This window comes from Leptinotarsa decemlineata, unplaced genomic scaffold (genome assembly GCF_025532065.1).
Source record: "Leptinotarsa decemlineata unplaced genomic scaffold, Ldec_3_MD MMD2_tig00026361_RagTag_RagTag, whole genome shotgun sequence".
Classification (NCBI taxonomy): Eukaryota; Metazoa; Arthropoda; class Insecta; order Coleoptera; family Chrysomelidae; genus Leptinotarsa; species Leptinotarsa decemlineata.
This window is the reverse complement of record NW_027412704.1, coordinates 2,833,527-2,850,132: the sequence shown is the minus strand read 5'-3', so window position 1 is coordinate 2,850,132 and position 16,606 is coordinate 2,833,527. Positions and strand designations below refer to the sequence as shown.

Sequence of the window (16,606 nt, the reverse complement as noted above, 5' to 3'; positions counted from 1 at the left end):
GATTTCTCGAGAGAGTGACAATCACAAGATGCCGACGAAACAGAAACAAAGATAACCCCAACGCCGTATGGTGATTTCGGTAAGTATAACTACATACACACAAAACGGTATTGCACACACTTAGACATACTCGTCATCATTCAGTCACAGGAGACCCTTACAAAAATATTGACAGATGATGAGGAGTATAAGCACTAGAGGCGTGTTTGAGGCATTCTCAGTAGTACTGTTTCTTAAGCTAATAATGATACAACTTTATGTATGCGCTGTATGAAACCCGGCACCCTAGAACAATGGCTTCAAGAGTTCCAGCCTAAAATCCTGAGGATGGTCCATTATTCACGTATACAGTGACCGCATCCTTACCCTTTTCCCTGCCCACTCTATTATCCTCCTGGTCGCCGGAATAGCAAAAATGAACGAAAAGGAAGTGTCAACTTCCGAACGCCCCCGCATACGACTTTTTCTCAGTTACGAACTCCCGGAGAGAGTTTGCGTTTTCCTACATTATCCCCGGCGAAACGTATAAATTACACGTATTGCTTCCATTGTGTCCGTCGGGCCTGCCCCTCTTCTGAAATATACGTTCTGAAATTCCTGAAATGTGAATCAGTTTGCAAAGTTTATTTCTGTTTTCCTAGGGCTTATCCACCCCGGCGGCATACGGAGTGGGAATTCGAGTAGTTGGAATAACTTCTGTGTCGTCTTTTTTTGTGTGTATCTCGTACCGTTCCGTAACTGCCGTGAATAGTAAAACAACGTTGTTATGCGAGAGAGATGATCGATGTGCAATATCTGAGATGTTTTTGCTCTTTGATGTTCCAACTCAGCGATGTTTGGTTGAATATTCATTTAAATTCCACACGATGTGCAATATCTGAGATGTTTTTGCTCTTTGATGTTCGAAGTCAGCGATGTTTGGTTGAATATTCATTTAAATTCCACAATAACCACGCAGAACCACGAATGTATTTTTCAGAAAGTCATTTCAATAAAAACCAGTTCAGAAACTCTATCTCCCTTTCAACTGTCCATTCATCGGGAGGACACAGCTCATCGATATTGATATCTACGGTATGAGGGTCCACTGACCTCCATGTCGCCCAATCAGGGCTGCATTGTTTGACTCAACTCTGCAGATTTCTCTGTAAGGTAACCATGAGGTATTTAATCAAGCACCTATCTTTAAATTTAAATGAAACAAAGTGTGTGTGTGTGTGTCAGAGATCGAAATTTTTCTATCGCTTGAAAGGCCTATTGATGACATTAGCTGTGGAATATAACATCATGGGTAGAACGCATTGGAAACGTCCAATTTTCCATGACTGACGCGTAAATCAGTCTGAATTTGACCGATGGAATGGGTTATGTTCGCTTTGAGGACTGCTGTGAATTGTGGCTTAAGCGACCTATACACACGGGGACCTGGTTCGCCACTCCCTAAACACAGTGGAGGGGAATGTGAACAACAGTTGGCCATTTCACCAGTTTTATTCCAGCAGTTGGGATGAGTTCTTCGAAGATTGCAGTGGCTCAATATCTTATATCACCTTAGGGAGAACAGTGCGAAAGATTACACCAATTATTTAAGAATGAAATGATGCGATGCAAGAAATGAGGTCATAGTACCATAATCGTGGTTTGTAAACATTTTCCTCCGCCGCGCTGGATTTCATTGACACTCACTTTTCTAAATTCCCTACGAAAACTCTGCTTTACTGACTCGATTCTACTTTTGATGGAACTCGGGTCTGCAGTGGGAATCGTGTCGCGAGTTATCAGTGAGAATTTGTTTAATGCTTTGTTTCGCATACTCTTGTCGCTTTTCATTTTCCATATACATGGAAGATCTCCATATGATCTCTAAATGCTTCTATGAAGTCCGTCAAAAACGTTGGATTCATAAATTGTGCAATATCACCACAATCCACCATTGTGTCGCAAAGGAAGCAACAATGAGGCTCTCAAACTGTACTCCTACTGAGTACTGACAAAAATCAAAATGACGAACAACAGTTCCCCTCCTCCACACACAGACGAACTTGGTGCGCCCTGCCGGAGAACAGAACAAATGTTTTCCAACCCGATGGAAGACCAAGTTCGTGAGGAATTGTGGCGATCTTGGTTCGTTAAACACCACACACAGGGGAACAGATGACGAACATGGTTCGTCAGAACCAAGTTAGGCGAACCAGGTTCCCATGTGTGTAGGCCGCTTTATTACATCTGCGGCTTGAAAAAACCCCACAATAGAAGTATAACGGGGTCAAATCGCATGATCTCGGTTGCCAGTTCACATCACCTCTACGTGAGATGGCCATGTCCTCAAATCGCCGAGGCCGAAAGGAGAAAGAGAGCGAAGGAGACAGGAGTGGCAGCAACTATAAGTGCACTCTCCTGCTCCACCTCCAACAGCAAAGCCACTTCTAGCGGCGGGCGCCAAGAGCTCCGCTTTGAACCTCCGTGCACCTCCACGGAGGGAACCCCAAGAAGGTTGAAGAAGCTGCGCAACGACAGTAATGCCGCTGCACCTTCCAAAACCTTCGCGGAGGCCACCGTGAGACACCTCAAGGTTGCCAAAGAGAGTGTGTGTTCGGCGAGTCTTGGCCCACACCTGCCAATATAAAGGAGATGTCTCCTAGTGACCTGTCCACCTTCCTGGAAAGGACAGGATGGACGATGACCTAGGAGGACAAGTCCTCAGAAGGATGTACAATGGGTCACATATGGTCTAAGTGCTGTGGGTCTACACCCACCCTCCCTACTCTACAGATACAGAATCATCGACATATAGCATTCGTCGTTGACAGTGATGGTCTGGCCAAAGCCTTCACCAAACAGTGATTTTTTCGTATCGGACGATCTTGGATCTCATGTGGATTGCGAATCGGTCGGAGCTAGATGATATTTCATACATACTTAAATACCAAGTGATGAATATTTGACTTCGGTTTCGTCAGATCAGTACTGTTGCCGACCATAACAATCTTCTCTTCATGGAATATTTAGGCGTACATTTTGCGACCGTTACTGTCTCTCCTATAATGGCCAAGACCGAAATATCCGGCACGCCATTATATTTGGACGGCTTTAAGGATTCCCGTCTGTCGAAAACTGAAACAACTTAATGAACTATACAGAGGATTTTCGGGTAAATTACCAATTAGATGGGATAATGCGGGAACAGCATTAGAATGTAATAGGGCAAACTTTGAAGGGAGACAGTTCAGCTGGGTTGCTAATTAGTGTTGCATTATTCAACACGCATTATGATTATCATCGTAAATGGCTATTTCTGAAGTGCCGATATTGTAGTTTATTTCCAGGATATTCGGGGATATTTTTACTTATAAGTGGCGAGAGTGTTAATCAGACAAGGCCGGACTTAACTGTACCTCATATTTTGACCGACTCGTAAATGTATCGATGATTGTAATTGTATTTCTCTCTTTCTGCTGTCGTTTCCTTTTCTTGACTTGAAAAGTTGTTGAAATATAACCCAATAAACATGTTTTGGCAATTCATAAAATAAAAGGGCTGTTCGACTCGCCATACGTCTCATCAGTTCTTTGTCAACTCCATAGATGGCGTATTCGTAATGGAAGATGTCGTCGACCTTACTTACTCAAGCGTGTTCTTTGAGGACAGTTGAGTCCAGCAATGCGTTTGTAGTTCAGCCCAGCACCACTTTATGGCGGGTCGATGATGGTGTTGAATGAGGAATGCATTGTGCTTTGTAGTGAAAGCTGCAGTAAAAGACAGAGAACGACTTTTGGCGGCTGTCGATGTCGATGCTCGGCTTTGCAACTGACCGCTTGACGTCGCCCTTTCTTCTGAAGACACGATTTGTCAGTATATGCGAAATCTCAAATAATTCTTCTGAAACACATGAGAAACGACTTTTTTGGTATCCAATTTACGCGGTGCTGACCCTCAACAATAACAACAACGAACTCGGAACGAAGCATTCGGAGCAACTCGTAGTGTCCATCAGCTCCCACCAACCGACGAACCCCCCCGGTACGTGAACATTAAATTATCGAATTAAAGCAGCACTCACCCTAGTGTTATTCCTTTCCGCTTTCAGCTCCGATATTTCTTCTTCTCTTTCCAGAAGCTGCTCCCTCGCCGCGTTTAATTCTTTGGTGAGCGTAGCGAATTCCTGAAACAAGTTAGATTACTTTATACGCTGTTCAATCGATTTAACTCTGATAGAATCGAATGGAAAAGAAATAGGGTGAATTATTTCCCAACGTATCGGTACTTTCAAACAATTTCGTTTGTTTACGGACTGTAGAATTATTTGAAAGTAGCCACGTTGAAGAATATTTTAATGAATTCCAGAATGTCAATCTAGTTTTTGGAACATTTCTATAATAACATATACGGCTTGTCAAAAGTAGGGAGCGACTTTAAAGTTTAGGACCTCCGTTAAGATGCGGGTTTGTTGTATGTGTGTGTGTGAGAAAGAGACAGAAAGAGAGAGTGAATTCTCAAGTCTCTTTCTAGTTTTGACAAGCTGTACATTCATTCATTTCATAATGAAACCTCTATAATCAGGGCCGTAGCGAAAAGAAAAACCAGGGGGGGAGGGAATCCAAATTTTCCCAACCCCACCAGCAAAATTTCCCAACTTTCGAAGAAATGAAAGCCGAGGGATTAGTGTTACTACTATAATATATTAATTTCCTTACTTATCTATCCAAAGATTGGCTGAATGCTTATGCCCGTTTGGGTATGCACAATACAAATGAAAGGAAACAACACTTAAATAATATTGTGCTTATTGTTTTCTACTATTATTTTTTCTATCTTCACGGCCCGAAATTTCCCAACTTTTCCAAGTCGAAAAAACAGCGAAAAGTTGGGAATTTTGTAAAATTGTCAATTCAAAATTTTTGAACTGTTCAGGACTGTTTTCTTACTTAGGAGAAATTAAACTTTTTTGAAGATTTCAACCAACTCAGAAAGTTATGCATGTTGGAAAATCCCAACCTTCTCCAGGTTCTTTCCCTTTTCTTATTACCTCTCCTTTTCTTTTCTCTCATTTTTAATTTTTTTTAAGTTTTATTCATTTTTTTACTATTATTTTTTTCTATCTTCATGGCCCAAAATTTCCCAACTTTTTCCCAAGTCGAAAAAGCAGGGGGGAGAGGCTCCCCCATCCCCAACATGGCGACGGCCCTGTCTATAATCTTCAGATTTTATCCTAGTGGAGTTTAGGACACGAGAAAATACTATTCAACGAAGAAAAAATTAATCACACGTGTTCTCTGAAGAGCTTATGTGTTCGTGAGAATGGAAGTATCAGGAATTCTATGCGAATTTCACTCATAAACTGGGATCCGATATACATACACAAACAAAAATTCCGAGTTGGATATGGCGACGTTGACACTGTTACTGATGATGGTATTTTAGAAATCATCAATGGCATTGCTACATCACTCTTTGATTCTACTTTCCCGTGTTAGGAATCACACGTTGAAAGGTAAGACCTCGTTAATCCTTAGCTCGCACAAGTTTCGACTTCTGAGGGTTGTCGTTCGTAGGGGTGCGACAGCTGGCTAACGGAAAAACAGATTTTAAATAGATTTTGAAACAAAACTATTAAAGGTAGCACCAACCACTAATTCCCCAGTTATACCATTGTCAAATCATTATTTGTTTCCTCCAATCTTTCATTGTCCATCTGGTTCAATCCAAAGGGTTGAAATAATGGCTTTATCGTAATGATCTTTACTTGCAAATGTAATTCAATTAATACTCACTCATTCATCTCTGTTTCTCCATACTGGTAAGTCCTAGGAAGCTGAAGTGCTTCTTAGGTATTAGATGCCCACTAAGAAAGGATGTTCAAATATTCCAACTGGGACTCCCCCCGTGGGGTGTTGGTTCACAGATGGATCAAAATATCTTCCGGGGTGTGTGCAGGTGTTTTCAATCGCAGACCCAGGACAGAGATATCAACCTGCCCAGGAACCTATGCAACTGTATTTCAAGCGAAAGTTTACGTTATTGAAATGTATACGAAGAGATTGGAAGAATCCAACCTCACACACAAGTCAATAAAAATATTCTCGGACAGTCAAGCGGCGTTGGAAGCTCTTGGCTGCTACAGAGCAACATCTAAATTGGTAGCAAATTCTCAAAAACAACTATTCCCGATAGGAAGACTTAACAAATTGTCTCTGGTGTGGATTCCTGGCCATACTACTGAAGCTGCTGACTCCCTTGCAAATGAGGGTGCTGCAAGCAGCTTCATCGTACCAGAACCTCTCATTGGCATCGCTTTAGGCTTTGCCAAATAAAGATTGAACACGCAAGAAGATTCATGGAACTCTGGCAGAATCTTTCAGGATTGGTTCACTCCAAGGTGTTTATTCACCCTTCGAAGCTTGATACCAAACAGTTGTTGGACTACAGAAGGGATGAGCTACGATGTCTAACAGGCCTTCTTTCAGGTCACTGTCATTTGAAACATCATATGCAGAGACTCGGAAGACAGTGTGTGTCGTCTCTGTTTGGAAAATGATGAAACAGCAGAGCATATACATCATATGCAGAGACTCGGAAGACAGTGTGTGTCGTCTCTGTTTGGAAAATGATGAAACAGCAGAGCATATACTTTGTGCCTGCCCCGCTGGGGACCGAATCAGGTTTTTAGAGTTCGGCAGAGCCGTACTGTTATCATCTGACCTGAAAGACCACTCACCATACAAACTAATCGGCTTTGTTAAGAAGCTGGGTCTATTTGGTCGAGTGTGAGTCACAAGAAACCGTTGCGGGTTGCGGTGGAGGGTCGAATGGACCCACTCACTTTGGACCTAACCTAACCACCCGTGGGGGTAAAAGGGGCGTGCATTTATATGGAAATTTCCTTTTCATCACTGTTTCTACGAACCCCTTTATTTTAGGTGGTCGAAATTTTGTATGTAGGTTCGTTGTATGTTATAGATATGCTGGCTTCCCCGTGGCTGGCGCCCCCGTGGCTGGGGCGCCAGCCACGGGAAAAAAAGGCGCGTCCATAAAATAAAGGTACCTTTTCGTCACTGTTTTTCCATGCTTTAAAATTTCCGGTGGGTGATCGAAAGATAAACATTTTTCGTTTCATTTTCAATAATGGTTTGTGTCAATTCATGTCGGTATAAGTATCTTCAGTTTAGTCTTTGTAATGATTATCACGGATTAATAACTGAATATTTTTGTGTAATTGCATCCTATAAAAATGTTTCGATTGCTAATGTTACTTTTGCGAATCCATTGGTAACAAATTTCCGACACCACTCTTCTGAATTTTTCAAACGTGCCACTTTTGAACTTCATGATATTTCTGAGGAAGATTTTGTAATCCAAAACAGGAACATTTTCGAAATTTTGTAAACACCTCATCACTTATGCGTTAAGTGGTTTGTGATTCTCTATTTAGATATTATTTCAATCCTCTAACGATGAATTTTATTGATTGTGATTTATTCTAGAATGAAAATAATATTTACGGTTCCACAGTTCGATGTATAATTCAATACAAATAAATATATGATTATAGTATCAAATAAACCAAAACAAGAACGATGGTTGCCTTTTATACTTCGGGATTAGAGAGCAAAAACAAATATGAATCATGGAAAATCACTTTATTGTTTTAAAAATATTCCACATGAAAATCTGTACACTTTTGCATGCGTATAAACAAATTGTCGAATTACTTTTGCCACTATGATTGAGGTATCTCCAAAACATGCATTCTGAATGCAGCAACCGCTTCTTCAGGTGTCGAAAAACGTTGACCTCTCAGTTTGTTTTTTACGTGAGGGAATAAAAAGAAGTCATTCGGTGTCAAGTCAGGACTATACGGCGAATGACTCAACAAATCGATGTTTTGGGTGCTCAAAAATGCAGTGAGAGCTCGCATTGTCGTGGTGAAGAGTGATTCGTCTTCGGCGGTTGGTTTTCCTGATTTCTTGGAAGACAACTAGCAAACAAACGGTTGTGTACCACTCAGAATTGACTGCTCTGCGTTGTACTAGTGGTACGGTTGCGACATGTCCAGTTTTTCCGAAAAAACAGGCGACCATTTGCTTGGAAATGCTTCATGCGCGAACAACTTTTGTTGGATTTTGCTCATCGTGAAACACCCATACAGTCGACTGCTGTAAATCCACGATTCATCACCAGTCACGATGTCATACACGTATTTCGAAATACCGCGATCGTATTTATTGAGCAGTTCCTTCGACCAATCGACACGAGCCTTTTTTTGAGCGATTGACAAATTGTGTGTGATTCAACGCGAACAATTTTTTTGACAGTCAAATGGTTATGCAATATTGAATGTATGCTGGTCCCACTAATGCCTAAGGTTGTCTCAATCTCACTATAGGTAACAAGACGATCTTGCAATATCAGTTCGCGCACAGTATCAATGGTTTTCGGAACAACAACTGATTTTGGACGATTTTCACGAAATTCGTCTAGGAGTGAACTACGACCACGATTGAATTCAGCATACCATCGATAAACACTGCTCCTTGATGGAGCTTCATCGCCAAAAATTGAATTGAGTTCATCCATGCATTGTTACTGAGTTGATCCACGTCGAATGTTGTAAAAAATAATCGCACGAAAATGTTCACGATTTAATTCCATTCTTGGGTCGACACGAATCTTTTAAGTTGCTGTAAACAATAGCAATAGCGCGCGTATGTCAAAAAATTCTGGGTTCGTATAAGCTCAAAAATGGCCAACTTTACGATAGAGCTGTCAGTTGCCAGATTGCAACGCTAGGGTTGTCAAATCCCGAAACATAAAAGGCAACCTATGGTAAATTGAACTGAAACATTTCAACTGATTTAAATGAAGGGGGGAATATTTTAGGAGAGATTAGTTTATTGAGAAATCAATAAAACAGTAGTTTCATTTGAAACAATACATTAATTTTTCCACATTTAAACGACAAATTTTTTCAAACAAATCATAACTTATTTAAATCAATAACACTTTTTTGTGTGTACCATTAACTCTGGAGATGAACCGGACAAACAACCCTGGATTTTCAACTATGAACTATTCTAGAATAAACTATTAACGTCGATCGAAACAGTCGAGGAAGCCTGTTGTACAGCTCAAACAATACGGATACAACTCCCTGTAATGCGATTATTCGGTTTATTTGTTCGAGTCAATAAAGCACGTTTCGTAGGACGGACGTCGCTCGTATTTCTGGATATTACCGTACTCAAACCGGATACTCCGCATTAAATTAAAACAATTCGCATCGTAGAGAGCATTTCGTTTAATATCTGGAAATGTATTATCCCTCGTAATGAATTTTCCATGTTCATCCTCGTCTTGAAACAACTAATTTGACTTACTCAGTGACTTGCACTAAACTGAAATCGAATTATAAAATAATACCAAACTGAGCTAGTCTCTGCTAGAATTTGAGCAGTATTGAAAAGAGCCACTAGAATCGGATTTCTAATATCACTAGGATAAAGTAGGATTTTGATAGTTCAGAATTTCACTAGTTCGGACTTCCATTGTCTAATATATAAAATGATTTGAAATCCTTGAAACAACTAAAAAAGAATAATTAAAAATGAATAGCTGAAAATAACAATTATATCAAGCAGCTATTCATTTTTAATTCTTCTTTTTTTAGTTGTTTCAAGGATTTCAAATCATTTTGACAATGTAAGTCCGAACTAGTGAAATTCATCATGAAACATTGTCAATCACCTAAAAACAAACGTTGATATGAATTTCGAGAGAAAATGTGTTGTTCTTGGGAGTAATCTGACTTGTTCCCTTCTTCCAGCAACATAGGCTTTTTGAGTTTTCTTCCCATATTTTTCACAAACTCCTTGTATTTGGTGTACAAATGCAGTACTAATATACAAATATCGGAAAAGTCTAGGGATATTTCTATAACATACTAAATATCATAAAAATAAATGCATGAGGTCGTTTAATTTCGATTAAATATGTACACTCGACCACCCTGTAGATTTCTATGGGTTGAACAAAGCCTGCAAAAATGGTAACTAATCTTTTATCAAGTTTTTTACAAACTGTAGGTTTTCGGCTAAAATGAATAATCTGAAAGTGTCGAGTTTGTACATTCTATGCAGTTCTTGCTCAGCAATTAAACTGGAAATATTGTGCTTTAACATGGAACGCCATCACTTACCATTGGTTGAGATGAATAGAGCTGTAAAGCTTCTTCAAGGTGGCATGCGACAAAATGATGTAGCTCTTCGTTTGGGGGTCTCCCAAAGTGTTATCAGTCGATTGTGGCGGCGTTTCCGTGAAACTGGCAGTCCAACCGAACAACATCCAGGGCGAGGACGCGCTACAACTGCAGTTCAATACCGATTTTTGGTCTTAACCGCAAGAAGACAACCGACAATCACAGCACCTGAGTTGGTTAACGTGTTGCAGCAGACGCACCAGGTAACCATTGGTCGTGATACTGTCAGAAATCGACTGCATGAAGCAGATCTCCACAACAGAAGGCCACTTAGATGTCCACCTTTTTCGAGAGGCAATCGCGGTAGAAGATTAGAGTGGTGTCAAGAACATCAAAACTGGGATGCAAATGATTGGGCCACAGTTTTGTTTACAGACGAATACACATTTGGATTTCATCCAGATTCTCGTCGAGTAAGACTGTGGAGACGACCTGGAAATAATGAACGTTTGAGACACGTCCAGGAAGTCCGCACATACAGAGGTGGTACAGTAATGCTATGGGGCGGAATCATGGTCGGCGGCAGAACCGATCTCGTTTTTCCAAATCGCTCCCTCACAGCTCGACAGTACCTCGACACCATTCTTCTAACTATCGCCCGTCCGTTTGCTGGTGATGTTGGTGAAAACTTCCACCTAATGCACGATAATGTTCGTCCACATGTCGCGCGTCTAGTGACTGACTGGCTCACCAACGAAGGAGTTGATGTATTGCCATGGCCAGCACAATCACCGGACCTGAATCCCATCGAGCATGTGTGGGACATGCTTCAACGAAGAATTACTCCGCATATGGGGAACATTCACACAACGTTTCAATTGAGAGAGCTTTTAATCGCTGAATGGGCAAATGTACCTCAACAAGACATTGACAATCTCATTTTGTCGATGCACGATAGATGTAGGGCCGTAATAAACCAGCGTGGAGGCCATACTTTGTACTGATTCCAATTTGTTTTGTATTATGATTTTTTTTCGGGGTGCCAAAGAAGAGCCATTTTTTTTTAGTTTTGCTTATATGGGCACTCAGTATTTTTGACCATTTAATAAATTTTGTTGTAAGTTACATTCGTTTAATGATTACCCGTCAACTTTTTTTTCCCTAAAGCGATTTAAAAAAAAAATTGTCATTTTTAAAAATATCCCTAGACTTTTCCGATGTGTTTAGTTTGGAAGAGAGTTTTAGCGAATCCTTTTAACAATATATTAGCAATTTATTCTTTGTACTATCACTTTATACATGGTGGTATTTTATCTATACATTTTTTAGAACTTTTTTTATATTTACATTTATACATTTTTGGAACTTTTTTATATCTACACTTATACTTTTTCTATACTCAACATTGTATTTCTTGGACTTTGTCAATAAGTTGCAAATCTTCGGACAATAAAGTATATTTTGATTTGATTTGACTTACATAATCAGTCTCAATACTAACTTCATTAATGTTTCTTGGGAACTGTACCCTTTTGAGTTATCAGCAGCTAATAAAGAAAATTAACTTAATGATTGATAGATTATTCGTATATATCATCAAGAAAATGGACTGAGAATCTGAATCTGGACTGAAAGTCTTGATGATCGAAACTATTTCCAATTTATTCAACAGAATTTCATGATCAACACAGCCAAATGATATATCCTGTAAAACCTCATTTTGATAACCTCTTTGGATTTAGAAAACAACAATTCCAAAATCAATTCAATTACACTTGAAATTAAAAACTCTAGTCCATCCCACTTATTTTCACGGTATCTAAAAGCGAATTGAATTCAATCATATTCCACATAGCTACGAATGAGGAAATGGAAAAATGTCAACTTGAATATTGCTCTCGGATCCCTCGAATGATTTAACGTGAAAGCTGTATTATTAAACTGATTTATATATTCCCAGGCATTCCGACTTGAATTCATTGAAAACTATGCCAGAATTTCAATATAGAAATTCGTTCGTTTCATATAACGCTTTGGTATTAGAAAAATTTCAGAATGTTATTAAAAGGTTAAGAATTATGAAATGAAATTATTCCGGTATTTTGGCTCTGAATATTTCTCATTAAAAATAGTTGTACGGCAAGCTTCAGAATATTGTGTCAAATATTCTTTTATAATATTCTTTGGCAATATAAAATAACACAATTATCAACAATTTAATAAAACATTTACTAACCAGAAAGGGTTTTTTTATAAGAGGCATCAGCAAAAACTCGTTTATAACCTCATATTATCGAATGAACGAGGAGTGAGTCGCTTGCTGAAATGTACTATAAGTGCCTCAATAAATCATATCACAACCTAGAAAACCCCCAATCATACCACAAAAAAAACCTCAATGTATTTGAATGATACCACAATCCAAAAAAACCCCAATGCATTCACATTATATCACAACCCAAAAAAAGCCTCATATCAGATCACAACGCAGAAAAAGTATCACATTATATCACAACTCAAAACACCCTCAATCATAAAATAGAGAAAGCCGAAATGTATTTACATGACATCATATTACAACCCAGAAAAAGCTTCATAACATATCACAACCCAGAAAAAGTCCCACATCATATCACACCCCAGAAAACCTCAATCACAACCCAGATAAAGCCTCAATGTATCAACATGATGCCATATTATAACCCAGAAAAAGCCTCATTTCATATCATAACCCAAAAAAACCTCTATCACAACCCAGAAAAAGCCTCATATTATAGCACAACCCAGAAAAGCCTCACGTCATATAACATCCCAAAATAACCTCAATCACAACCCAGATGAAGACTCAATGTATCAACGTGATGCCATATTATAACCCAGAGAAAGTCTCATTTCTAATCATAACCCAAAAAAAAACCTCAATCACAACCCAGAAAAGCCTCAATGTATTTACATGATATCATATGACAACCCAGAAGAAGCCCTAATGTATTTGAATGATATCATATAACAACCCAGAAGGATCCTCAATGTATTTAAATGATATCATATCACAACCCAGAAAAAGTCTCACATTATATCACACCCAGAAAACCCTCAATGTATTAACATGATGTCATGTTATAACCCAGAGAAAGCCTCATTTCATATCATAACCCAAAAGAAACCTCAATCACAACCCAGAAAAGCCTCAATGTATTTACATGATATCATATGACAACCCAGAAGAAGCCCTAATGTATTTGAATGATATCATATAACAACCCAGAAGGATCCTCAATGTATTTAAATGATATCATATCACAACCCAGAAAAAGTCTCACATTATATCACACCCAGAAAATCCTCAATGTATTAACATGATGTCATGTTATAACCCAGAGAAAGCCTCATTTCATATCATAACCCAAAAAACGTCAATCACAATCCAGAAAAAGCCTTAATATATTTACTTGATATCATATTACAACACAGAAAAGCGTCAACCACAACCCAGAAAAAGCCTCAATGTATTAACATAATATCATATGACAACCCAGAAGAAGCCTAAATGTATTTAAAAGGTATCATATCACAACCCAGAAGGAGCTTCAATGTATATTTAAATGATATCATATCACAATCCAGAAAAAACCTCAATCACAACCCAGAAAAATCAAAAGTTGCCAGTAGTAGAGAGGTGTTTTTTCAGTTATAAATCAAGTTAATTTTATTAAAAAAAAAAAAGAGCAATATAGCTTAGATGTCCATCAGAGTCATCATTTTTCATGTTGCTTCTTGAAAACGAGCTATTATTAAATTTACCCGAGTGTAAGAAATAAGAAACCACGATATAGTTTTGTCCATAAAATAGCATATTTTATGAAATTTTATGAAATGTAGTCAGGTAAACAATTATGGAAGGAGAGCAGGGTTGGAGCTTATTCCAATCGAGCAATGAAAACAAACCCAATGAGTTCGATCAAAAAGCACTTATTGCCTTAATAATCCAAGTTCATTCAAAAATGACGTTCCGAAGGGATAAGCTCCCGTTCCCAGCCCTAATAGGATTGGCGCTCCGCATATTCGATCAACTGCGTTCTCTCTAAACAAATGCAAATGTTTTACCCCGCTAATTCTACTAATCCGGGGTTAGTTAAAACCGTATGTAGGTAATTTACATGATGTTGTCAGTAGGTATGGAATTAATTCACATTTGACTGACAAGTTTTCCTTTCCCCTTAGTCGTATTTGCATATTTCATTCGATTCAACGTTTGACTAGTCTACAGAAAGCTCATTAGAATTCTAATTATTCTAGCGTAGCCCCCAAAAATAACTCCAGAGAAAAATATCGCCCACACCATGAGTTTTATCTGTTTACAATCAGTCTCTACTGAATGACCTGAGAAAAATTACGCCGGCTGCCGCTGGACTTCCAACGAGATACAAGCACTACTAACAGGCAGAAGAGTCTAGACTAGTTGAAAGTGCGGTACGAAGTTAGCTAATGAGGCGACAGACAGAATATTGGGCATAACAAAACCAAAATCTTCGCTGCGAAAAAAGTGCGGCTTGTTGAAGCTACCAAAAGTAAATGAGCTTGGTTTGAACACTTTTCCAAAAGTTTCCCGGCTTCGGACTTGTAGCATCGCATACATACAAACAAACGCGAAAGGATTTGTAATGAATGAATGAAAGTTTATTGACTACCATACATTACATAATGTTTGTAGTAAGTCCAATTAATATCTAAAAAGAGTACAACACATAGAGAAACAAAAATAAGATAAAATAAAATTTTCAAATATAGTACACTGCTACTAGTTATTGTAAATTGTCGCAGTCCATAAATGTCAATGTCCATAGAAATACACTAGCGATGTCAAAAATGCTCCATGAAATCACTGACAGAATAAAAACAATTAGTTAGTAAAAATTCTTTTGAGCGCTTCTTGAATTTATTGTTTGATAGGATTTTGTATTCCTGCGGTAACAGGTTGTAAAGATTATAATTTAGAGAGCTTTTCTGTGATTTGGTTAAGCGAAAACGATCAGTACGAATATTGCCTGCAGCTCTGGTATAATGATTATGTATATCGGATTGTTTGCGCAGACACATTCGATTTTTGTGGATCTCGAGCAGAACCGAAAATATGAATAATGAAGGCAAAGGCAATATGCGTAATTGTGCAAAAAGGGGCTGGCAGTGATCACGAAAGCTCACATTGGCAAGTATCCTGATTGCTTTTTTTTGAATTCGGAAAATATCTACAGCACTAGCGGCGTTCCCCCAGAGGACAATCCCATAAGTAATGACAGAGTGAAATAAAGAAAAATATACATTTTTGAGTGTTGGAAAACTTGTAATTGGCTTCAGTTGACGGAGCAAAAAAATTGAGCTGGCCAATTTACCTCGTAGGTCATCCGTATGATTTTGCCAAGATAATTTACTATCTATGTTTATGCCTAACAATTTCACACTGTTTTCACTCGACATAGTGCTGAACAAACAAAAGGTGAGATTCTTTGTTTTTCCATTATTCAGTTTTAGTTTATTTAATGAAAACCATGTTTCAGCACTTGAGAGTGAAATTTTTACAGACTGTTGCAAATCCGGCAAGGTGTCACCTGAAAAGATGAGCGTAGTATCGTCAGCAAATAAAACTGACTTATAGGGATGTAAAAAATTAGGTAGATCATTGATGTAAATGATGAACAATAGTGGGCCGAGGACTGAGCCCTGGGGCACTCCATGTTTGATAGGTTTATAATTAGGTACAGCTGTTATATGTGACAGCTTGTAAACGATTTGTTAAATATGAGGCAATGAGCGATAAAGCTACACCTCTTATTCCATAGAACTGCAGCTGCAGCAATCGGGTAGATACCGGACAAGAAAATCAGATTTATGAGGGAGGTGATATGCTTTACAATTATATCAGCTACTTCCTTGATGACGAAGCGGTTTAGTCCGTAAGATTCCAAGCAGCCTGAGTTGTTTAGACTATTTATGGTAGTTAGGACATGTTCTGTGACCGGGAGATAGAAAGAATGAACTGTTTGGGGTAGAAAAATTACGATAGTTTAAGAGTTCCGTGTCCGACGTTGCAGGAATTGACTTTATTATGTTTGCGGCAATTTCAACAAAAAATTCATTGAAAGTCTCAGCAGACAGGGAGTCATCTTGGAGGCTGCTTGCATTTTTATTTTTATTTCTTTCGAAATTTACAATTTTCCATGACGCTTTACACTTATTCTTAGCTGACGAAATGAAATTGTCATAAGATAATCTTTTGCTGTTTTTTAATTGTTTATTATAATCTTTCTTGAAACTCCTGAAGACAGCAATGTCTTCAGGACATTGCTGTCTTGTATATACACCCTATATATATATATATAGAGTGTATCGTCTGAGTATAGAGTAAGGGATATT

General features: G+C 38.6%; 1 protein-coding gene across 15 annotated transcripts in view; it reads right to left on the bottom strand.

Annotated features, from left to right (window-relative positions):
- Nucleotides 1–16,606, bottom strand: part of Liprin-alpha (PTPRF interacting protein alpha) — a 207,501-nt gene that overhangs the window by 54,929 nt on the left and 135,966 nt on the right. For all 15 annotated transcript variants that reach the window (XM_023173766.2, XM_023173758.2, XM_023173759.2 and 12 more), the window contains exon 2: nt 4,061–4,162. In XM_023173766.2, the coding sequence (XP_023029534.1) occupies nt 4,061–4,162 (102 nt within the window). The remainder of the gene's footprint in view (nt 1–4,060; nt 4,163–16,606) is intronic.